The sequence below is a fragment of the Apostichopus japonicus genome, chromosome 15 (assembly GCF_037975245.1).
Source record: "Apostichopus japonicus isolate 1M-3 chromosome 15, ASM3797524v1, whole genome shotgun sequence".
NCBI lineage: Eukaryota > Metazoa > Echinodermata > Holothuroidea > Aspidochirotida > Stichopodidae > Apostichopus > Apostichopus japonicus.
In genome coordinates, this window is record NC_092575.1 from 8,449,591 (window position 1) to 8,474,291 (window position 24,701).

Genomic DNA, 24,701 nt, shown 5'->3' on the forward strand with positions numbered 1-24,701 from the left:
AAATGACGGCATGTGTAAATCAAATGAAGCAGAGAATCGTAATCCACCAAGAAATCTTTATAAATTAAAGAAACACAGGAAGGATTTCAATTATTCATTACCTTTTCATAGTCAAATCAGAATACATGGTATATAGTAAGTAGTAACAATATCAAAACTTTAACTCTTTGAATGGTAAGAGATGAATATAAAACAAACAATATAATGTAAGTAGCACTTCAAACCACTGCAAAACAATCAGTAATATATCATGCCAAATTAGTGAAGAAAAAATTCAAGCTTTAGCTCATGCTACAGATGTCAACACGGAAAATGAAAACCTAGTTTTCTTGCTGATGTATCCTCGCTACTAAAGAAAGTTTGATTGAAAATGATAATTTCATTCAGCAAATTCCAACAGTGCATTTTTCTATTCATACAAGACAAAGAAGAATGATGTAACATATATCGCTACCTAACATGGTTATAAAGCTAAGTTTTGGGCATGCAGATTACTTTAAGAGAGACTCATGGTCTGCAAACCATGATCAAAAGTGTTTGAGAAGTTTCCTGGGCTGTGAGATTATTTGCAGTTTTAACTCTTTTTATATTGGTAGCATTCAGTCTAAGCTTTGGCTTTCATGCATTCTGAGCAATGATTCTGAGGAGTGGGGTTCTGCTGAGTCATGGCTCAGTCCTCATGGAAGTTCATGGGGGTCATGGGTCAAAAGTTTTGCAGACCACTGCCACATTGCATGCAACAAACCCTTTCAGGTGGTTTGGTATCAGAGTGTACAATAGGTCAACACTAACTAGGAATCTGCTTTTGTAATGAAACAAACTTTTAGTGGCATTCAGATGAAATCAATACAATCCATAATTGTACTTGGGTCGATATAGAGCAAGCTTTTGGCAAAATGGCCAAAAGTATTGTATGAGCACTGAATACACTCACAGGCACACTAGATATGAAATTACATAAAGAAAATATAGACTTTGATATCATTGCATAGATGTGGAATGAAAATAAATGCATATATATGATGATGAATCTGCACGGACAAGATTGTGAATGATATATTCCTTACTTAATAAAAAATCGTGCAATAAAACAACAGCCTGAATTGCATTCAAATGTGACCAGCTTTGTATATCATCAAGGTGTCAACCACTCTTATATATCTGTGAGTAAAATGGAAGAATCCAACTAAAATATAAACCTCGTCAGTGAGAAGTTGAATGAATCAGTAACAAGCTTTACATTAGAAAAATCATTAAAAGCTGAAATGCTGCATTACTTACCAATGCCACTAGCTTCACATGATCATGTTCAATTTGTGGTTTAATTAAAGGAGTTGGATGTTTTAACTTCACCCCAATTGATATAAAAAAATACACAATGTATAAGAACATATGCCATTGAATGTTATAGTCTAAGCTGTACTTGAATATATAGTGAAAAGTAAAACAAATTGAAATATTTGATATAAAATTTATATTACTAAGTAAGCAAGATAGTCAGTCTCTCAGAATGGCAAGCACAATGAACTGCTTTATTATACCTTGTTCTAAGTTTTCATAATGAATTTGTAATACTACAGGACTTGGCAAGAAATGAAACTGTATTGTTAACTTGACATTAAACATGATACAAATCTGGAATGTAATACAAAACTTAAAAATATTGCTATATTTTTAATTTTTTATGTGGGTTTAAAACCCAGAATTGAATTAAAGGACTAAAATGTATACAAGGTCACATTTTGACTTCTTAAAAGCTGAAAAATGTAACAAAATGTCTAGAGATTTGGGTAGCAAAATATTAATAAATATTTGTCAAACGTTCTTTACATAATAAACTAAATAAAAAGCTCCCAATTTAAACCATGCTTGTATACCCTTAAATATGAGTGTTATAGTTACATTATAGGAGCAGGGTGTGAACCCAAAGTTTTACAACCTTCCTGTTTTTGGGTGCTACACCTCACAGTTGAAGAAGGTTAAGTTTCATGCGCATAAGCAGGCAACTACTGTGCTATGTACTAGCTCAGAGAGGTTACATGGAAATAGTAATGGCTTATTTGTCTTGCATGTTAGTTAAACATCAATTATCTGTTATCCTGTGGCATAGTATTGTAGCAGATTTGTTAATATGAAGAATTAAATATTGGGATATACCTAGTCACCTCATACACTTACATCATTCCCTGAGGAGACACCAATGGCTGTTGTAGTGAAGCCTACCGTAGGATAAATAGACAAAGGCTTTATTTTCTTACATAATGGAAGTAATGCAGATGTAATATAACCAAAGTACATTTACTGTAAACTTTATGGCTAATGCCAAGCACCTTACTCACATTCCAGTCCTAACTGGCACACTACAAGAAAGGAGCTCAATGTACTTCGTTTACCATCACCATTCACCATGGCAACTGTTACCATGCCAAACTTATATGTAATATTTAGTTTCCCACTTTTCCTTGCATAATTTTTCATTTCCATACATGTAGTGCAATCCAATTTCACTAAGGTGTAAGTATTTTGAAACATATGATATTTCGTTTATAGGTTTTATGCTTCAGTTTACGGTTACATGATGACTTGATGAACAATTTGTTCTTGATTTATACCACATTGCATTGAATATAAACAAACAGGTTTGTATGCTTAATTTATTGTTCATTTCCTTTGTTTTACTGATCTTCATGTTATCCTCCTTGTACAAGATAAAAATTCTATTGGTGTAAAAGGCTCATGAAATAAACTTGAAATTCCACTACAAAGGATATTCTAGTAGTCATTAATCACTGCATGCATGTCGGTGCTTGCATCACTAAGTACTGTTTACGCCTTGGTATGAACTTCAGTGGTTACGTAAGAAATCTGTTAGACCTTCCGATTCTTATATGTATTTCTGGTTCATATGCTGAAATCATCAGGAACCTATGTAATCAAGTTGGTGTATGTGACTCCTAAGACTCCAAATCTGTCAGTTGGTTTCAGTTGACACTTGGTACAATGATACTCCATGACCCAGTCCCTACTTGATTTGTTCCAGATGACATGCAATACAAATTCTCCATAAACCATACGTTGTGTTGACTTCATATTTGATATTTAGGATAGACAGGTTGGATGACCACCTCACAGTTTCAGTGCCTTTTGGTTTGGCCGAGTAAATATTCATTAGGGACGAGACCAATTTGAGATTTGTGCTTAAATAAAACCAGGCCCAAAAGAAGTTGTCACTGTTAGAGGAACCTGCTGGATACCTTCGGCTAAGAGAACCTGATTAACAGATTCAATAGCTGTGGACACTGACCTCTCCGTCAATGCAGATGGATAATCTGTGCGAAGCCAGTCTCCTGCTAGGCCAAGATTCGGTATGCCACATTTCGATGGAAATATAGCTCGGGGGCGATGCTGTGCTGTGCCATTCTTAAAGGAGGCACACGAGTCTCCACTCTTCACATAGGATGCTAAAATTTTAAAGTTGCTATCAAATATCTCGGGATAAATTTCTCTCACAGTCGGCGAAATGATTTCCCAAACTTTATCATCTTCAACCTCTCCGTGACTCCAGCAGTAAAGATGAAACTCCATAACAGACCCTCCTGTCTTTGCTACCCAATCCCGATACTGCTGTTCCACCTGGTGTAGCTGGACAATCAAGTTAATAGGACTATGCTGAGGTGTTTGCAGTATTGGATGATTACGATCTCTCTCTAGCTGTTTATCAAACCATACCTTAAGTATTTTGAAAGGTGGAGCTTTATCAAGGTGCTTCAAATCATTCTTGATTCTTGCCAGAGCTCTTTCCACTGCTGAGTTTCTTTCCCTTAGCTGTTCAAGACTGTCTGACAAAATCTGTTTGGCTGACCCAAGGTCAACAGCTAAGATAACATGATCATATAACTTTGATGGGTCTGAAATATCATGTGTCACCTTGCCAGAACCGTCAAACCCTAGAGCTGTTACTGCCGTTCCAAGTTCAAATCTGAAATGTAGAATTACACTTTTTCATTAAGTCTGCCTCTCCTGACATGAACATGGTTTAATAATATGGTTGCAGCATACAACATTAACCTACAGCTGGCTGTATATGCACAGCACTCACAAATTTGAGTGTTTACAGTACAGGTCCAGATATTTAACAATTTACACTATAATGGCCTGTAATTACTTACTTGACTCCAAGACCCTTCAACTTCTCAACCCAAGGATTGATGAGAGAGGTTCCACTATCTACTGATGAATAGTCTCGGTGTTCTGCCTAAACAACAAGAAAGCCAACAAATAATATTACATCCTGTAAACAGGAATCATTTATTAGTAATTACATAAGAACCATTAAATCTCCCAAATGGATCGAAATTTGTCTGTCATTTTATTATGGTGGACTGGACAAAATATAAAACAGTAAAGTTGAACAATAAATTTCAAGAGCATACTACACTATGCTCTACAAGGGGAAACTGCTCAAACAGAGACAACCAGGAATGTCACCTTGTGAGGTTAACTTCAATTATGATTTTGTGGTGGATAAGTATCCAAATTGGAATATCTTCCACTGGAGTCTTGCCAATGTTAGTATTCATATTAACCTCACAACAAATATATCAAAAGGAAGGACATATTGGTTGTTAATTACTACACTAATGTACACCATAACAACCATATTCTGTTAGGTCATGGTTTGAAGCCTTGAATATCCAAATGTTAAGTGGATCAATAACTCATCTTGGTCTTACAAAGTAAAGATTTTCAAATGATGTAAAATTTAAGTTGATAAATTGCATCTTAAACTGAGCAGTAAATGAAGTTACTTTGTGCAGTATGATGACTGCAACTCTTCAACTATATATGTATCTGTAGTATTTATAGTTTATGGGAGTGCAGTAACAGCAGTATGATGACTGCAACTCTTCAACTATATATGTATATAACTGTAGTATAAGGAAAACAAAATAAAATAAAACTGTTAGCAAACTGCTTATCCACTAGAGAGCCTGTGTAGGAGAATGTGTAAAAGTAAGTTGGCCTGACGTTTCGATCCTAGCAGGATCTTCTTCAAAGGCTAAATGACAAGTAACAGTAACAGAAGGGACAAAAACACACACAGAATACAGACAGGTTAATGAGCATGGTGAACACAATGAGTTAGATGTAAGGGGATTAGTAGACAAGGGATGGACAGAAGAAAGAAGGAAACCAACAGGGGAAGAGGAGAGGTAGGAGATAAAGAGTGGAGGGACAAAAAGAGGATTAAGGGAAAGGGAGAGGGAATATACTGGAGAAGGACAAAGACAGAAAGGTGTGGAGAAAAAAGGGGTGGAAGAGAGTTATGAGAAGAGGAGTGAAGGGGGGGGGGGGAGTATAAGGAGTAAGACATATCTTGATGATGACTCGATAGCAGTGTATGTGAATAACAGGATTAAGGAACTATATAATTAACTCACCTCTGCTACACTGAGGAAGTAGAAATGAGAGAACAGGAGAAATTCAGCAGCACTGAAGGTGGAAACTTCATCAAAGGAAGCAGAAATTCCTGGCTTGAGCCATATATCACCAAATTCAGGGACAACACCATACATGTCTGCCCATTCATCTATGGAAATAAAACAATTGCCAAATTAAACAACCACTTCAAAAAACTCCAGAAAATCTGGATAATATAGAAAGATAATATACTTACATAATTTACTGCAATTTAAAGTACTTAAACAAAATTCATAGACTCCTCCTCAGTGTGCTTCACTTCCTGGACAGCTGCCAAGGTTTGGGCGGGCAAAGATAAATTAATTCAAACAACCATATTTATGCAGACATGAAAAAGCTATTGAGATGGGGGGTTTAACTAATACTATAAAGTTCCCAGTCATTGTCTGTCACCATACAATATCTTTTAATCATAGGTTACCAATGATGAAGACTTTATACACCACTAAGGCATGCTAGTCACTAAATGTCCAGTTTCCAGTAGTGTGGAGAAGGTCTTGTCAAGTCAAGACTTGACTACAGTGTTTTAGTATAAAGTGGACTCACTGGACTGTTGAGCCTTGAGATATCTCATATTACTTGCAAGTTCACTTCTAAGTTAGTTTGGTTATAGTTGGATCTACTTGAAACATTTCAGGTCATTTGAAATCAAACATTCATATTTACCCAGGCATAACAATCACATTGATATGCCAGCTTCCAAATGTTTCGGTATAAGTTAAAGCCCAATTTTGGCACTTTTTTTACCACACTACACAAATTGACTTGGGTTAGGGCTAGCTCAATTTAGACTTACCATATGTTAAATTGTCATAGGTCTCATATAAACTGCCATGGTTGTACAGAATGAACCCAAGGGAAACCCTCCAAGTCTTTATGGCTGTCCATAGGCTCAGATTAGGACTGCGTATTATCATAGCTAAAGAGAGGAATAGTGATGCATATATGATGATCAGAATACAAGTTGTTCCACGAGAAGAATGTAATTATGCATGATGCATACACTTTACTACATCTACTAAACAGTTTCTTCTCATGTACGGCTCTAACTTAATTGAACAATACTCTGATTTATGTTAAACCCTTTATTTTTGATATTAGTTATCTTTAGTGATGTTTTGGTTAATTTCCACATTGTAATCTTACATTTTAGATAACTGTCCTTATACAAACAGGAGTATAATTTGTCTAATAATATGCCAAGTATACTGCATTGTTTACTCCTGGCAAACATATCAACAATTTACTAAATTGTGTGGATTTCAGTTAGTCATGCATCACAGACAGAAATCTGATAAATTAATCCATTAATCAACAGAAGAGCTAGTCCACTAAATTCCACTTGTAGGTTCAGAAGGCCCATATTAGGAACATGCAAGAGTAGAATGATCAAATAGTTCAGAGCACATACTTTCTACTTCCTAGAACCAACTGATTCAATTACCCACAATTCTGTGTAACCTATAGATCATTTTAAGCATTAATGTGCAATGGCCTTACATCTACTACTGGCTTCCTGGCAAATTACAACTTACCAAGCAAATTCAATGGCCATGGGCCACTGCTGTAGACATTTTCCCACTCATAATCTCGAAAAGCAAAGTGATTATCTGGCCACAACACATAGTATTTCTCAACACCCAAATTCTTGCGTATTCTCTTGAAGTTATGGTAATTGTGAAAACATGCTGAGGGAAAATAAATGTTGTCAGTTTTTATTACCATATCCTTCAATGAAACTAATAGCAAATACTAACATGATTACAATCACGATGATGACAATAGTTGGGCTCATTGTCAATGAGTCGAGGTTAAACATAGAATGCTGAACCATTGTGGGACCCATCCAATGGACACAGAATGCTGAATAATTCTGAGAACTGTTCCATTAGACACAGAATGCTGATTAATTCTTAGACCTGGTCCATTGGACACAGAATGCTGAACCATTGTGAAAACACTTCCAATGGACACAGAATGCTGAATAATTCTGAGACCTGGTCCATTGGACACAGAATGCTGAACCATTGTGAAAACACTTCCAATGGACACAGAATGCTGAATAATTCTGAGAACTGGACCTTTTCACATTCTGAGACCTGGCCATTGGACACAGAATGCTGAACATTTGTGAGAACACTTCCAATGGACACAATGCTGAATCATTGTGAGAACCCTTCCAATGGACACAGACTACTGAGCCATGGTGGAAACCCTCTGACTTTAGACCTCGGATCTTTGTTTTCGGGGGTGTGCGAGATACAAGGGTTCACCCTGGGGTACCTTCTCACCAAGTTTGAAGAAAATCAGCCCAGCTGTTTAGGAGGAGTTTTGACACAAAATTGTGCCAAAATATACATTTTAGCGATGAGTAATAAGGATTCTAGGCTAAGGGTTGTTGCTATAAAGCATTGAAATTCTTAATTAATTTTAGAACACCTATGTAAGCTGTTATGTCAGCACACATTTCACCTACCTCATCTCACTGTTAAAGACTTCATGAATTAACATTTCCACATGTTTATACATATATAGATACAATTTTAAATTTGAGTTTTAGGTTATATAATAGAAATTATGAACATGTTCATGGACTTACACAGATAAATGCATCAACACAAATTTCACATAGACTAAAATCTTGTTGGTTCAAAACGGTAAAATGACTTTAGACAAAGGTTGTTTTTCTCCAAATTTCCTCCATTGCAATTTGCAAACAAATAATAGTCTATTTAATTTCTTTTGGCCATTTTATAGAGTATAAGATTTTGGTAAAAGTTGGGATATTTTACCAATTATTACCATGGAATCCTGTAGACAGCTGGAATTCCTCTCCCAGAGCATTCAGTTTGTGTGTGCTGTATCGTCCACCAACCGATGTTTGTTTCTCCTTTATCGTGACCTCAAAGCCTCTCTCTGCCAGCTCTAAGGCAGCAGACAGACCACTGACACCTCCTCCTATAACCAGCACCTTACGTGTCATCCCAAAAGGAAGCTTCGGTAACCCCTCTGGATTGACAGGAAGAATGATTTGTGGAGGTCCTCCTCCTAAGTAAGGGTACATCAAGAATCCAACTTAATAAAAGAAAACAGAAACAGAAACAAAAACAGAAACAAAAACAGAGTTATTTGAATTTAGCTTAAAGCTTCATGTTGCTGTGTATCTGTGTGCTCAATAGTCCATTACAACCCAGTTCGTTAGCTTCAAGTTTTTTTTCAATTCATCAAAGAAACTTGCATGAATTTGAATCATATATGCCATTTGCAAGCTTGCATGTTACACTAATGTAACTAAATGTGTCTGCATACCAAACCAGAATGCAAAAATGCATTGTGGTTTCGATGATGTAAACATGAAGCAGTTTTCTTCTTGAATCTGACGTAATATATAGTGATGGTGTACAACATATATACTTGATCTTAATACAGTGAAAAGCAGTGTGATGTGACAAACAATAAATTCACAACGACACAGACTGTCCTGAAATGACCATTGACCTCAACAACAGGCTTTTTGTACTAATTGTGATAGATACACAATATAATAAAATATGACATCTGTCCTTGTTGAAATATTGTGCAAAACATGGTTTTCACAATTTGACCCCTAGTATACTCAAATGACCATTGACCTCCGCCCACAACATTAGGCTTTTTGTACTCAATGTGGTACAATTACATACCAAATATGCGACCTGTCCAAGTTTCCCTTGGAATATTATGTTTAGGAAGGTGTGTAATTAGTGTAGAGAGACAGGTAAGAGCTAGGGGAGTGATGTTACTGTTTGGCATTTGTTGACTATAAATGACCTTTGAAATCCACCAAAAGCAATAATAGGCTCCTTAACTTTGATATGGTACCTCTACATACCAAATATGAGGTCTGCCCAAGCTTTCTTCTTGAGATATCATGTTTACAAGGTTTTCACAATTTGACCCCTGGTGACCCAAAATGACATTTGACCTCAACCAAAAACAAAAGGCTTCTCGTACTCAATGTTGTACCTCTACATACTAAATATCAGGTCTGCCCATGCTTCCCTTCTTGAGAAATCACATTTTCACAATTTGACCCCTGGTGACCCCGAATGACCTTTGACCTCCACAAAAAACAATGAGCTTTTTGTACTCAACGTGGTACTTCTAAACACCAAATATGAAATTCGTCAGATCTTCAGATATTGTGTTTACAAGCTGGCCGTCACAAACACACATACACACTCATCTGCCTGCATGGCTACAAAGGTTATGATTTCATCAAAACCAAAAATTGTAACTGTCATATACCTGTACCTATCCGCTTTAATATAAAGTTTAAGAAAATGGTTGTAACAAGATTTTGCTGCTTTACTACATAAAGGCCTTCTTCTCACAATTAAATCACCTCATTGCACCTTGTACTTGTTGAGAAAGAAGACAGTATACCTATTTCTTTCTTTATCGTGTTGATACTGTGGCAAATATGGTTACAAAAAAAATTGGTGGGACATAGGTGGCCCGTTCGGCTGCCTCCTACACATGAAATACAGTCCTGTCTGTAAAAAGGCCTACTAGAGGATATCAAAATGTTCTATTTACATTCCCCCACCGCTCAGTTCTCTTATACATTAATTTAATCTGAGAAAGATATGTTTAAAAATTCAGGTTGTTTATGATAACGCACGATTCATAAATCCCGCCATGGGTGGCTTTGAAAAACTTAGCAGGACTAACTTTAGTGCCAGTTAGCACATGTACCACTTGAATAGCGTCAGAGGCTGTTTTATTCTCTAATGCTTTGTGTTGAGAAAGCATTGAAATGCTGGAATTTGGTATTGTGGATTAGTATTGTCGGGAGTTGTCTCACTTCACCAAGTGAGATGTCTCACTTCGGGAGTTGTCTCAATACTCTGGTTTGACACAATTCCCCGTTTGGTGTTTGTGATGGTACTTGGATTATTGTACTGATCAGTTTCTCCTAATAAGCACTATAGTTTTATAACATTTTGGTTCGATCATGATGGTAACCTATGCAGTCATGCAGGCGGATGAGTATGTGTGGGTGCTTACTTAGTACGTTATGTGTTTTCGTAAATATGTTGGGTTCATATATTCATTTCTCAACCAATTAAAAAGTGGTTAAACATTGATATCACCATGGCTCGGTTATGCACAGGCATCCCCTACACAGCAGAGTATAGTACTAGATTTCCAGGTATAGACTACTCACAATTAACGTTGGTCATCCCCATCTCAGTAGGGTTAAATTGGGCTTGCTAACACAAAACAATTTAAGGAGTTTTGAGACAAGTTTGCTGTTAGTTTCTTTGCAAAGATTTTCACTCAGCCCAGTTGCAAGTGGACAGTAGATGCTCTATCAACCCTTAGAATTTCATTGCGCAAAAGATCGCTTCGATTTAGGCAGTGACGTAATGGAGTAATAGCAATATTTTTCGCGCACCAATCTGCAGCTAAAAGACAAGGTAAATAATTGAGAAAATGTATGAGAGTCTCAGTAATCGACTGAGTAGCGGTTCTAAGTAGCAGTGAGGTACTGTATAGGCTAAGGAGTCGCGCACACATAGCTACTCTATAGTACATGCAGAGTAATAGAGGAGCCATAATCTAACAGAAGCTACTGTAAGCTACCGTATATTCGTATAGGTATTTTTGCAGATGTATTATATTTAATTGTTTGAGACACTACACTAGGCCTAGTTGCTTATTTACTTCTGCGACATGTTTTATTTTGTTCAACATCTACTTTTGGTGGGAAAAATGTATATTTCATACTTCACAGAAACATAATTTTCCAATGCGCAATTACGTAGCACAATGTATCTGCCAAAGGGCCTAACCTTTGTTCATAGAAAGTTTTGATGTTGTAGATCTGTACTATAAGGATTTGAACAGCCATCACAGTGGCGAGTGAATTTTGTGTTTTGGCGAGTAGACTTTTAGTCATGGTCGCCAAAATAATAGATGGTTGTTTAGTTGAGTGAGTCACAAGGGTAAGGAAGCCCACCATAGATGGTTGTTTAGTTGAGTGAGTCACAAGGGTAAGGAAACCCACAGTTGGTGGTTGTTAAGTTTGGCTAATCTCAAGAGAAGGGAAGTCAACAGCAAGGAATTTGCCTGCAGTAGCTAATTGTTCAGATTGTAAGGATACAGTAGGAAGCTGGTTGTTTGGTTAAGTTAATCCCACTGGTAAGACAGCTCCCTGAACAGAGTTGTATTAAAAACCAGAGACAGTTCTAGAAACAATCAAATCTCCATTTCCCAATTCACGAAAGGCAAAAAAACAAATGCGTGGAAGATTATTCCATATCACTGCACAGAAGGAGTTGTGAAGCAGTCAACAGGTATGGTATTTGAAATGGGAACCTACTTGCAGGGGTCGAAATTTAGAATATTTACTACTATTCCAGCGGAATAGTGGATTTGAAAATACACTATTCCGTCTCATTTACCACTATTCCTTTGAAACTATAAAAAGATAAACAAATAATAAACAAATATAAACAAAAGATAATCATATAGTGTTTTGTGTACTGAGGCAAGAAGGCAGATAACCCAGGACGCAGGTTGTAAAACCCACTAACAAGGGCAATGTCAATGGCTAGTTTCGCACGCTTCAGGGTATACGGGTCACACGGACACCCACGGTCCAGCGCGGGAAGGTTGCTGTAATAAATCAGCCTTGCGGGAAATGTTTTGAACAATATTGCCAATCCACATTTTTTTTAAATTGAAATTGTATGTTAGTTAGTAAACGTTTTCTTTCGTATGAATTTGACTTCAGTTCAGCGTTCCCTCTAATGTGCGGGATTCCCTTCAACTGACTCAGTAATCCCGCAAAGAAAACATTTGTCTGCTGGAAATCCCCGCATCGTTTTCTTGCATTCGCATTAAGTTTATACTCAATGCAAAACGTATTCACTTCACTGTATAGAGGAAAAAACCGAAAATCAGTAGAGAAATTACCAATTGTGTACGAAAAGTCAGTTGGTACACCTTTCAAATTTTACGAAAGATCGAGCAAAACACTTTTGAAAAATTCACGCGCATCTGGCATATCGTGCTAAATGCAACTAATGTCATGTATACAAGGCTCTAGTACACCCATTTATGAATAAACCGTAAGACCACATCTGGTGTTAAGCTGGAGAAAAGAAAGTATTTTCTAGAATTTCTGGTTTTGATACCCCCCAGATCACCGGAAATGGCACTTCTCGGGCTTGAAAATGACCAACCAGATGTACACTTTTGCCTGAGAACCTAGTATGTCCCAAAAGTTTTTTTCCATCCATAACCTGTTTGAAGATTGTCACCAGTCACACATCATGTTCGACCTCATTGCATGTCCTATGGATCATTGCTTTTGTAGGTGATTCTATGTCACGGCCCACAATATCTGAAAGCCCAACTTTTCAAGGTTTTAAGCCCATTATTTGTTGAGAATTTGAAAATTCACATTTCTCGTGAATAAAAATCACTTCAAAACATACCCATAATGTTGCACAAAATTCAATCTATGGACAACCAATATAGAAAAACCTCCTTCAACCCCTAATAGACAGATCAAAATTGCACGAGTAGAGGAAAGTATGATGAAGAATGTTGGTGAGGAAATTTTCGAAAATTCAGACACAGTTAATTTATTGGTGTACAAATATTGCAACCTCTTATAATGGCTATTATAAAACTTTGTTGAAGGAAATGAAAAATAGCAGATATTTCCGATATCAGGTATATCGAAACCGAACACTACACACATAGGCGTAGGTCCCGTAGGAGGCGGGGGCTGCAGCCCCCCCCCCGCAACCATTTTTCCCCATTTTTTTCGGGCACCTACTGAAAGAAAAATAAATAGCAATGAATAGCTTAAAAATTATATCCTTGGTAATTAAAATAAAGTTCTAAGCTTGGCCGACAATACTACTGTAAAAGAGAGTTTTGACATAAATGGATCTGTATGCTTTTTCTCCATCTACATATGACATTTCGTTGTTTACATTATAGCATCCGGCTGTATACTGTGCAATTTTGACGGACTGTAAGGTACACAATGCCATGCAATGTAACGATCGATGCTTGCTTATATGATATTGGCATCGACATGTTGAATGCGCGCAAAGCGCGCGAAAAATTTTGGCTTTTTTTCGGGCATAGTCGTTACAGTACCAAATCCAATTGGGCTCCTATGCCTTTGACACACATATACAGTTTTTGACGCTGTTCATCGTGGAACATGCATTTCAATGCTCACTGATATGATGTTATATCTGCTCTTTGCTTTACAAATTCGAACAGGCGTGTAGCGAGTAATTGCCAAGGGAGGGGCGAAGCCTGTAGGCAAACTATCTAAGCGAAGCGCCACCATGAGTTGGCGCGATGCGTACAATAAAAATTTTGGCCGAAAATGCCTCCCAGATCGCTGGAAATGACACTTCCCAGGCCTTGTAAGTTGCATTTAAGCATTGTCTATTTTGAAATTACTAGCAATGTCATAAAGAAAATTTGCTCCGGGGGTGGGGGGGGCAGTCGCCCCCTTCCCGAAATGCGTCATGTTCCCCGACGACTCGGTCGATTTCAAGACCAGCCACAGTTGGTTCCATATAGCACAATTGTACAATTGTTTAAGGCGTCCATACACACACACGCGTTATGATAGACCATATATAGTATTTATATAGATATATACATTAGTGAGAGAGGAAAATGGAAAAGTCAAAAATGGAGTTGTCGGTGTAAGGGGTAGGGTGAGGCGCACACCCCTCCGTAATCCTTGATCTGTCACTGGCTACCCTGTGTATATAATAGGGATCAGCGCTTTAACTATGACTGTTCCTCTTTCTCTTCCCGAGGTCTTGGCTCTCTTCTACTCCCTACTTTTCTCCTTTTTCTCTCTTTTTTCTTTTTCTTTTCCCTTCCTTTCTCTCCTCCTTTTCTTTTTTTCCCCCTCCTTTTCCCTTTTTTCTTCTCTTTTTTTCTCTCCTCTTTTCCTTACCCGGGGGGGCGCGCGCCCCCAACGCCCCCCCTGCATACGCGCCTGCATAGCTATAGGGGCTTTGATATCGTGCTATGCTTGTATAGTATGGACTGTGCCTCGTGTATCATGATGGCGAATAGATTGTATTGTTCATGCAGAGGATTCAGTTGGCTTGAGGTGTGGTTTACTTACCTAAATGTTACAGGGATATTTTACCTACTTTTCTTGAACATCTAAGATAAAATTTCGCATAACTTTACCGATCCTTTACTGACTGACCTAATTAATTCTAGAAGGGAGCCAAAACAGTTTAACTCCATGTAACGTTTCTTGGAAACGTGCCAAAATATGTTAACAAACAGGTGTTAGACATGGGATGAGCTCACAGTTGTTTGCAAGGTACCTGGGAAAATTTGCAGCACATGTAGCCTAACGAAGTATTTAAGTAGGGTTAAACAGTGCAGTTGTAAACTGATGTACGTATATTCATTGTTAGTCTAGAAACGGCAGTCTATAAACGGGGCTTTGCCGAACGTTGTTTGTTTCATAATATCGGAAGTTTTGTAAGTTAAACTTTTTAAAGATTGTAAGACATTTTAAATCTCTTTTCATAACATAATATTGCTACTCCAACGTTTTGTCATTTTAAAATTTTCATCAGTTTCGTGAAAATTTAAATTCCAAAAGTTGCCATAATTTTGCATCTTCAACTGCTAATTTTTTATCGCCAGACACGCAAAATTACCAAAATTTATTGGGGGCCTTCCCCCCTGGACCCCCACAAGGGGTTTCACCCCTTGACCCCTACGCGTGCTCGGCGTTTTCGCTGCGTGAACACGGCCAGGAAATCGGCGGTTGTTTTTAGTGTGTTTCGCGGGAATTTGAACAAGGATTACCAACACTGTACTACCTGTTACCCACGAGGTGATAATTTGCCCTACATACGCGATGGTATACGGAACGTGTAAAGTGCAATAAATCGGAGGAAAATGTAAGGCTTGCTATACTGTGCAAGTGCGGTTGGCTACGGAACATGTAGCCTATGTACTGTACTGTACGTAACTGCAACTCACGTGTAAAGAGAGTTTCTTTTGTATTTCTGGGCAAGTTTTTATGCCCGGGAAACAAATAAAATTAAAATTGTTGCCTGACTAGTGACAGGCAAGTAAATTTAGATGGATTTGTCAAAGTTTGTTGTTAGCTATCACTTTTAGCACTATCCATACAGCATAGTGAACCCAAGCAACTTGGTATTCCGTTCATGATTTCACTATCTCGGGATAGCGGAATAGCGTAAATTTCGACCCCTGACTTGTCATGGGGTGGACACTGCAACACCTTTAAGTGTGGTAAAATAAATAAATAGTATTTTGCAACACATCAAAGACCAATACTATAATGCACTGCTTTGATTACAGACCGTCATGAATCATAAAACTCCACCTACCTAATGCAAGTATAATACGCAAGGTATGTCAGCTATCTACCATGAAAATTAACCAACAAAATATTCTCTGAGGTAAACTAAAGGATGAATTTATAGATACACAAATTTGATTTGTTGTAAACCATTACAACATATTGCTACTAGTTCAGGTTGGACTTCTACAACAATTTTAACTTCAAGAAAAAAACTTCAAACAAGTGAAGTTCATCAGTTGAAGTGACTGTTTATAGCTCCATGCTTAGATGCAGCACAAATCTCTAGGGAAAAACAAGAATTTTATGGCTTTTAATGATATGTTAACAACATATTACAAATTTTCAAGGATAAATGGTGTAGACTCTCATCTGTTCACTTGTTCATTTAAATTAAAGTTAAATTAAATTAAAGAACATGTCTGAGTTAAGTTATTAGAATTTATGACCAATGGAACATTAACATTCATAGTTCTACACAGAGGAGCAAACATCATCATTTCTGAAGCCTTAAAGGAGCATTCCAGAGTTTAAGACTATATATCTTGAGAACCTCAGTAGCTATGGAAACATTACTAGCACTTAACTTCTTTGATTTTTTTCCTTGTGCTAAACATATCAACTTTCAAGACTACAATTCTGCCAAAACTCATCCTTTATCTCGATCAAATCTACAGTAGATGTTGCTAGTAGCAAATACAACTAAAAATATACAGTTCTGTTGCACTATGTTTTCTTGTACAGAACCACCACCTAAAATAGAGGATTCTTGCATTCACCACAGAAATGTAAGAATGGGGGCTCAAGAAAGCTGCAATTGTTTAGCACTTACTAGCTGTTCTGTATTCCACACCTCTACACTGACCTCACATAACCTACAATGGATAACCACTGAAAACAATAAAACATATCCGTTATCCAGTGAGGTCAACATATGTGAACAGTTGTAACTATTCAGTGTAACAATTGAGTGTCATATACACAAACCTCCCATAAATGTGCTAAAATCACCTTATCAGGATGTGTTATCACAGAGGATTCTTACCATTGGGAAAAGACTGCTTTCAACCTTTGAAGAAAGATATATATATCATTTTATAAAATAACTCACCAACTGCTGCAGTTATGGTGTAAATCCACAATCCCATCTTCTTCTCAGCTTGTAGCAGTTACTTAGTGGATGTGCTGCTCAGATACCTAGGATGGAAAGAAAGTGAAACTAATTACTGTACATACTTGGTCAAACTTTGATTTTGCAAAGTTAAGAGCCTCTGAAGTCTAAAAGTTGTGGAAATTTAAAACTTTTTGTGAAGTTAGGATGCCACATAGCCAAGCTGTGCATAATGAGCCTTTTCTAAGCCTAGCAACTGGTGTTCATGAACCCTAGCAAGGACAATGGTGAAGAAAGTGCTGACCTGTGAACCTTAAACAGGAGTATGTGGCAGCCTCTAGGAGCAGTCTGGAGGTGAGGGAGCTCCTGATCTACAACCAGTTGAAACCTTCTCTGTGTAACTTCAAAATGGAACAACAGAAACTCCCAAAATCTAGAGGGGATATGAGACACATTTTCAAGTCAGCCATTTTGCATACAAGTTGCAATAGGTGCAGCAAGAGATATGTCATGTTGCACAGTTTCTGTTTGTACAAGGGGACCCATACGAAGTGATCAGAGGGATAAGTTCTGATTATGACACAGTTTAGGAATATACCTAGATTGTTCATTGCGGATGCCTTTATAAAGGCCAGGATATTGAAGTGGATCAGAGGAGGTGACCAGTGATGCAAATGTGCTGCATAAGCTTTATTTTATAACCATCTTGTTGATTCGAAACATTGAACCCTGAGACATTTGAATACATTTTATATTTATAATATTTTTGGCAATTTGAATATATATTAGACGTTTTTCACACACAAGCTTATAAAATTTTATCATGTAAGCATCATATCATCATGAGTGATATGATCATTGTATCCTTGTTTCAGTCAGCTGAATCAAAATGTGACATAACAAATTGTCTTAGGTCAAATTAATGACCTTTAATCACATCATTAACGCTTGGTCTTATAAGGAATGTCATTGAAATGCTTCAATGTCCTTACAATTCTTACCACGCATGGATGTACATATGCAAGTAAAACAAGTTTAGCACACTCCTCTTTCTTTTATATACTTGATGAATGCTTGCATTTTGGCTTGAATGGTCTGTTATGTCTTCATGAGGAAGATTGTACTAGCAGCTTTCATGTCCCTTCAACTTTGGAGAACAGATGACACAAATAATAGCTTGGAATGGTATCCAACATATCATTGTGGGTGTTTTGTGGCCAAGAAAGTGCATTGCATGGGATTAAGTTGTTTGTTTCATAAACTTCACAAAAACATCATTTTCTTCCTCTGAACGTTCCATTATGGTACCAATGTACCACTCATTGTCGAACATGCATGCGATGTAACGCCTGGTTGGTGCTCTTTCGGGCCGGCCTGAGGTGGAATATTAGCAGAAATGGATTCTCTCTCCTCTGCATGGTCTCTCATGGGCACAATTTTGCAGTGGTTGGTCATTGCAGAGTCGCCCCTTCTCAATCTTTCCACCATCAATGGGTATAAACTGTGATGAGATCGTATTCCTGCTATATGTTTATGATGGTGTCTGCACGTGACACACAGGTGATATTGTTCTAAAAGGTTTATGCAAATGAGTTGACCTTGTGCATGGAAAGTTACCAGTATTTGTATAGAATGAGAAAAACATGAAAGGGGACTGGGTTAGGTTAAAGCCAGTGAGTAATAAGACAGACAGGAGTCTTAAAAGAATAGTCCATGTCAAAATTTCTTTTTGATATGTTAAAAAGGAACATAATCTAAGCATTCTGGTGAAATTTGCATTCAATTCCTATGTATCGTTTTTATCACATATCTCAAAAACGGTATATAGGAACATGCATGCAAATTTCACCAAAATGCATAGGTTATGTTCCTCTTTAACAGACCGAAAAAAAAATTTGACCTGGACTATTCTTTTCTATCATTTCAAGTGAACTCTACCACAGTATACTTGGGTATGGCTCCAAATTTTGTTGTGAGTTATGGGAGATTTTGCTACACTTTGAGGTATCAGCCTATTGGAGGGTTAACTGAGGTGATTATTTATTGCAGTGGAATACATGCATCATCAACTAATTTCTAAAAACAATAATAAAACAATTTTTTTCTAGCTGAAAAAATACATTACACAAGCTTCAAACTTGAAACACACTGTATGATATTATATTATTGCACAGAGTTTTTATAAATGCGTGAAAAAAGTCTAATATTCAAATTGCCACCATATCATGAAGGAGTTGAGTGGCAAAGCTGAAATTTGGTGTATTTATAAGTAGATATATAAAATATGTTTAACTGGTGTAAATTTCAAAAGATGTTTCAATTGATCGCGGGGTCAGCCGGGTCAAGACAGGAGGGATCTTTTTACCTCTCTCTGGCTGGAGCCAACTTTTGGCCCATGACATGTCTTACTTAATGCATTGGTGAGCTTATAATTGCAACCATGCAGACAACCATCAAAATCTGAGAGGGTCACCTGGGGACCACTGGTTGATTTGGAATGACCAACATGGTTGCACACTTTGACATATGTTGACCTCAAGTGAACCTTGACCTCTAGAAAACGATAGGATTTTTCTACTCAATACGATGGATCCACATTTATATGAAGTCCATCCCAGCTTATACTTATTATTGAGTTATTTTCTTTACAAAGTTTTCAGACTTTGACATCAGTAAATTGACCTTGTAACTCCACAGAAGTTTATAGAGGTCTTCTTCATAAAAAGATGCATCCACATACCATACTGTATATAAGTTCACCTACCATTCAATGTAGTGCTAGGGCTTCACACTTTGACCTCTATTAACCTGAATGATATTTGATCTCCACAGGAAAAAAGGTTCTTGTACTTATTAAGATGGATCTACATACGAAGTATGAAGTTCATCCTAGGTTCACTTTTGAGTTAAAGTGCATCTACGAGGTTTTCAGACATTGGACTCTGTTGACCTCAAATGACCTTTAACCTCTGCAGAAAAATAAACGGTGTTTCTATACTTTGGGTGCAACAACAAACTAGATATGAAGTTGACCACCTGCAGATTGAGCAATGTGCAAAAAATGAAACCAACATATGTGACAATGTATTCTGAGCTGTATATACACTGCAGACGCTTAGGAAGTATTTATTGTAGTGCGTACGTGTGCTCGCTACAATATTGGCATTACTGGCCAAGTGAACGATACCTGACTGGGCATTGAAACTTAAAGTTTCATATACTGTAGTCTCTGTACATTTGCAGTTTCAGCTCACTTTGTACAGACACCTTCAATATGACAATACTCCTTGGTATGTTGTCTGCCCAACAATAACACCACGAGGCAATGAACAACTGAAATTTCTTCCTAATACTGCAAGCACTCCATGGGCACTACAATACTGAGTAAAATTGCAGGCAAATACAGTTCTAGTTCTGATTGTGTTCACTGTTTTGCCTGGGAATACAGGGATGCACAGTCACCCCAAACATTACAGCATTTTCACTTAATTATTGGTGTCTGCTAGCGACATTGGAGCACATCAGTACCTGTCAGAAAAAGGAAGAACTTTTATTTTACTCTGTGGATTTCTAAGCCCTATAGTGGTGTCCATAGGGCAAAGTCCCGGAGCTGCTAAGTTTCCGATCTGTAATGTACTCTGATAGTGATTTTAAAGCACAAAAATACTTCAGAAAAGGAATTCAATTTGATTGGAATTAATTAATTTGAGAGCCCTTGTTGCACCCTAAAGCATATTGAGATATTTCATGCTTTTGTTGTATATAACTACTTTTACTTTCAACGGGGACCACTAAAGTTTCTCCCCCCCCCACCCTCCCCAACCATGGAGTCACCCAAATTTTAGTGTGTCTTCACCAGGCAGGTCCCTCTGTATTTGAAAAAGTGGTCACACGGCAGATGCAGAGGGACTATCTATTCCAATGGAAGGGTGCAGCAAGTGGCAGTTGGGAACAGGAATCAGTGCTGCCTAATTGCAACTCTGCTAACACTCATTGCAACGAAAAGGCTTGATATAAGCCTTTACGCATGATCATACATGGATAGGTTTTCAAACAAGCTTCTTGGGTTCCTAGCCCATAGAAATACACCAAAGTACATCAAGACCCAAAAGTCTGTCTTCCTTGCCCCGGCCACTGGTTAAGAGTAACTCAATATGGTATAAGCATTTATCTCTATTAGTATTATTCATGGGCCTGAGCCACCTGACTGATGTACTCACTAACCAACAGCACTGTCAAAATACAGCTGATACCGTATTTGTGGTCCCGGCCTTAGTAACTACATACCAAATCTCATCTTCCCATCTGTATGATACGAATAAATTAATGAAAGCGTCTGACTTGAGAAAACATGTATGACAATTGTCAATAAAGGGACTCTAGTCCGACCTACCTGTCGAAATAGTCAGCAACTTCTACTGTAAGTTACATCATCTTTGACAAGCTTGTTGCCCTGGTTTCGTTTCGTCCATAGAACAACTGAACTTGTCGTTCGCTTTATTTTCACTTTCCACTGTTGTGTCGATTCTCAGTTTATGAAGATTTTCAGATGTGCTAGAAACTAACCATGAACTGCAATCAAACGGGTCAAACGGTGCTGATATATATGTTGCGAGGTCATCGGGTCTTATCGCACCAACCTTGGGTTAGACATCTGTGCTGTTTCCAAACTATTATGAGCCACGCACACCGCATCATTCACTGGCACAGAGACAATTGTGAAAAATACGTTGATGCAAACACGCCTTGAGATAATCAATTATTATGCAGCTACATCCGTCAAAAACAATCGTTCACACAAGTATACATAGACGGAGGGAGGGGGGGGGGGGGGAGACTACCCTCTAAAAAAAGAAAGAGATCAAGTCAGAAAACTCAAAATTTTTGCAAACGTTGTAGAAAAGTTCGGGCAGCCTCGTGACAAAAACTATTCAATCTAAAATTAAAAAAGAAATATGATTCGAAGGTTTTATAATAGCCTACACGGTCACTTGCACGTATTGTTCCTCGATTCTTGCCCAAATTGTTCCCGATTCTCGTCCAAATCTTTCCCATTCTTCCTCGAATCATCAACGACTCTTGCCTGAATATTTCGACACATAGAGATATAACAGATTGCCAGAACATTCAGGAGTATGTGTCACGCGCCCTCCCCTACACCAGGCAATCGAATGACATTTTTTATGATTCATTAATTCATTCATTCATTCATCCATTCATTCATTCATTCATTTGTTCATTCATTCATTAATGCAGAAGTCTATAGAAATTTGACAAACTAAGTCAAATTCGGGGAAACATCAAAACTCAATTTATGCACGTGGACCTCTCATCTTTGGTTGCCAGCACTATACCAAATTGCTATACTAGTACCCCGGCATTCTAATGCTAAATTTCAAGACTTTATGATTACTTTTCAGATAGGCCTACAGGCCTAAAGTCAATATTTGGAGAAATCGGTCGAAATTTCCACTGGCATATGAATTTGAGAATTTGAGGATAGGAGAAGTTTTGAGATTAACGAAACTGGAGACAAAGACAAAAGTTTGAAATAAAATAGTGAAATTTAAAACACTGTCAGTAATTTTTGCGATATATAAAAAGCCAAACTGTCCACCCTTTATGACAGTTTCCACTTCTTCTTCCAAAATTTTGACATTTTATATGTAATAATTAGTATACCGAAATTAGTCGAAAATATCTAAATTTAGGGAATGAAATATCCAGATGCCAAGTTAAGTATAGTTTTATAGCCGGGTTCGGTGGCAATTTCGGAGTAATATTTTCGAGGAAATATTTTAAATATTGAGAAAATTAAAATCATTCGAGAACACCCGAAAGTACTAGAAATAACTTGTAACTTTGCAGCAAACAGTAAATTTTTCAATTAAATATATTAAACAATATTTGAGTGTTCAGTAGATTTTCTATGTCTATATCTGGGCCACATGTGGCATGCAGTGCGCGTACGTATACCATATACCATATGGCACGTTCTTCTCCTATACGCATACCTGATTGACTTGCTTCTTGGAAACATGAGTACGAGGAAGGGGTTAACCCCACTGGTCGCCCACCGCTGTACAGTATACCTTATACGAGTTTAAATTAACCCGCATAAGGTATTCTGTACAACGGTGGGCGACCGGTGGTAGCGACAGGGATTTCCCACCTCTGATCGTCTGTCGGCTTTCTTTTTTGCATCAAGAACTTATAACCATTACATTTTTAACTCACCCAAAAATAGATCTCATTTATAGTCTTATATACGTCAGAATGTACATCTGACGTCTACTTATTTTTTTTCTGGGACAGGACCCCCAATTACACCCCCCCCCCCCATATACCCAATACATTTGATCAGGCCCATACCTGTCAGGGAGAATTTTAAATTGATTAATTATTTGAACAACCTAACTTATGGACTATAGTCTAAAAGCCCATATGGGGTTCAGGGGAAGTATACCCACGTTCCCCTGCAAACTTGGAGCCCGTTACAAGAAATATTACACAACTATACTTAGAATTTAGAAATTTCCACTTTTTTGAAAGAAAGATGTCGGGATATGGGGTAGCCTATATATCAAATCACAGCCTACAAGTGATCATCTGAAGTAGTTATACCTATGTATTTACCTCTAAAATTCTGCAAATCTGAACCCGATACAAGTTCTGGAACGATGAAAGCAATAAAGCTTCATGGGCTTATACTGCAGTCCCACATTCACTACGCTGACATGGCTGCGCGCTCAGTTTGTCATTTGCTGGCTCCACAACCCCACCCTCCCACAGAGTCCCCAGGGACGTCGCTAGAGGGGGTGTGGGGCAGTGGCGGAGCTAGGGGTATTTGTCAGGGGGGCGAGAATGGTCTGTAGGGGCGCTTTCGACACAACCTCAGCAGAGCGCCACTACAGGTTGGCGCGGAGCGCACAGATATTTTTTGAGTAAAGATACTCCCTAGATCGCCGAAATGACCCTTTCCGGGCCTTGCTAATTTGCAGGTAAACGAAGAATAAATAGGTGTCATCGCCATTTTGTCAGAAAATTACACAAACAAAATGTGACAAATGTCAATAGGTATTTGAGAGCGCAATAAAAAATCAATAATCGCGAATAAGTAAAAAGTGGTAACAAGCTGAAAAGGGCGCCAGCAGCCTCATTTGAGTCCGTCAGGCCGGGGGGGGGGCATCCGCCCCCTCTGACTATAATGGACACTCCGCTATACTGGTGTGGGGGTTGTCTCACCACCCAAACTTGGTAAAACTGACGGAAAGTTGGAAAATTGGAGTGCGACAGTCGGAATTTCCGACGGTCGGAATTTCCGACTGTCGCACTCTAGTTTATCTAGGCCTATTCATATATTCCTGTGATTGTGAATGACCTAAATATTTCGTTCACAATTGACCTTTAATCAGTCATATTTACCACGCTTTCCTAGCCACTTTGAGAAATTGTATCTAGCGATTCTTATACTCCACCGTATAAACTTCGTATGATTTTGAATACTTTAAAACAAATGCCTAATAGAACTACCGTCATAGGCGAAGGAGCCCAATTTGATTTGTGGGGTGGGGGGGGGGCTGTAACCACTTGCTCGAAATTAAAATATAAACAAAATTTTTCGCTCGCTGCGCGCGCGTTCCACATGTTAATGTACATATCATATAGGCATTCATCGGTTTTTACATCGCATGCCAATAACATACAATCATTTTCCGT

The 24,701-nt window shown here is 37.9% G+C and overlaps 1 protein-coding gene across 2 annotated transcripts; it reads right to left on the minus strand.

The window, feature by feature from the left end:
* Nucleotides 1-84: 84 nt before the first annotated feature.
* LOC139980701 (carotenoid phi-ring synthase-like) lies at nucleotides 85-21,768 on the minus strand. Of its 2 annotated transcripts, XM_071992547.1 has the most exons (9): nucleotides 21,376-21,768; nucleotides 17,287-17,415; nucleotides 16,983-17,068; nucleotides 8,284-8,556; nucleotides 7,017-7,169; nucleotides 6,278-6,400; nucleotides 5,442-5,590; nucleotides 4,170-4,255; nucleotides 85-3,979 (listed from the first exon to the last, which is right to left on the minus strand). In XM_071992547.1, exons 3-9 carry the CDS (start codon nucleotides 17,017-17,019, stop codon nucleotides 3,199-3,201), a joined length of 1,602 nt encoding a protein of 533 aa, XP_071848648.1. In that variant the 5' UTR covers nucleotides 17,020-17,068; nucleotides 17,287-17,415; nucleotides 21,376-21,768; the 3' UTR covers nucleotides 85-3,198. The 2 variants fall into 2 exon arrangements, with proteins under 2 accessions (XP_071848648.1, XP_071848647.1); XM_071992546.1 differs by lacking the exon at nucleotides 17,287-17,415.
* Nucleotides 21,769-24,701: the final 2,933 nt, after the last annotated feature.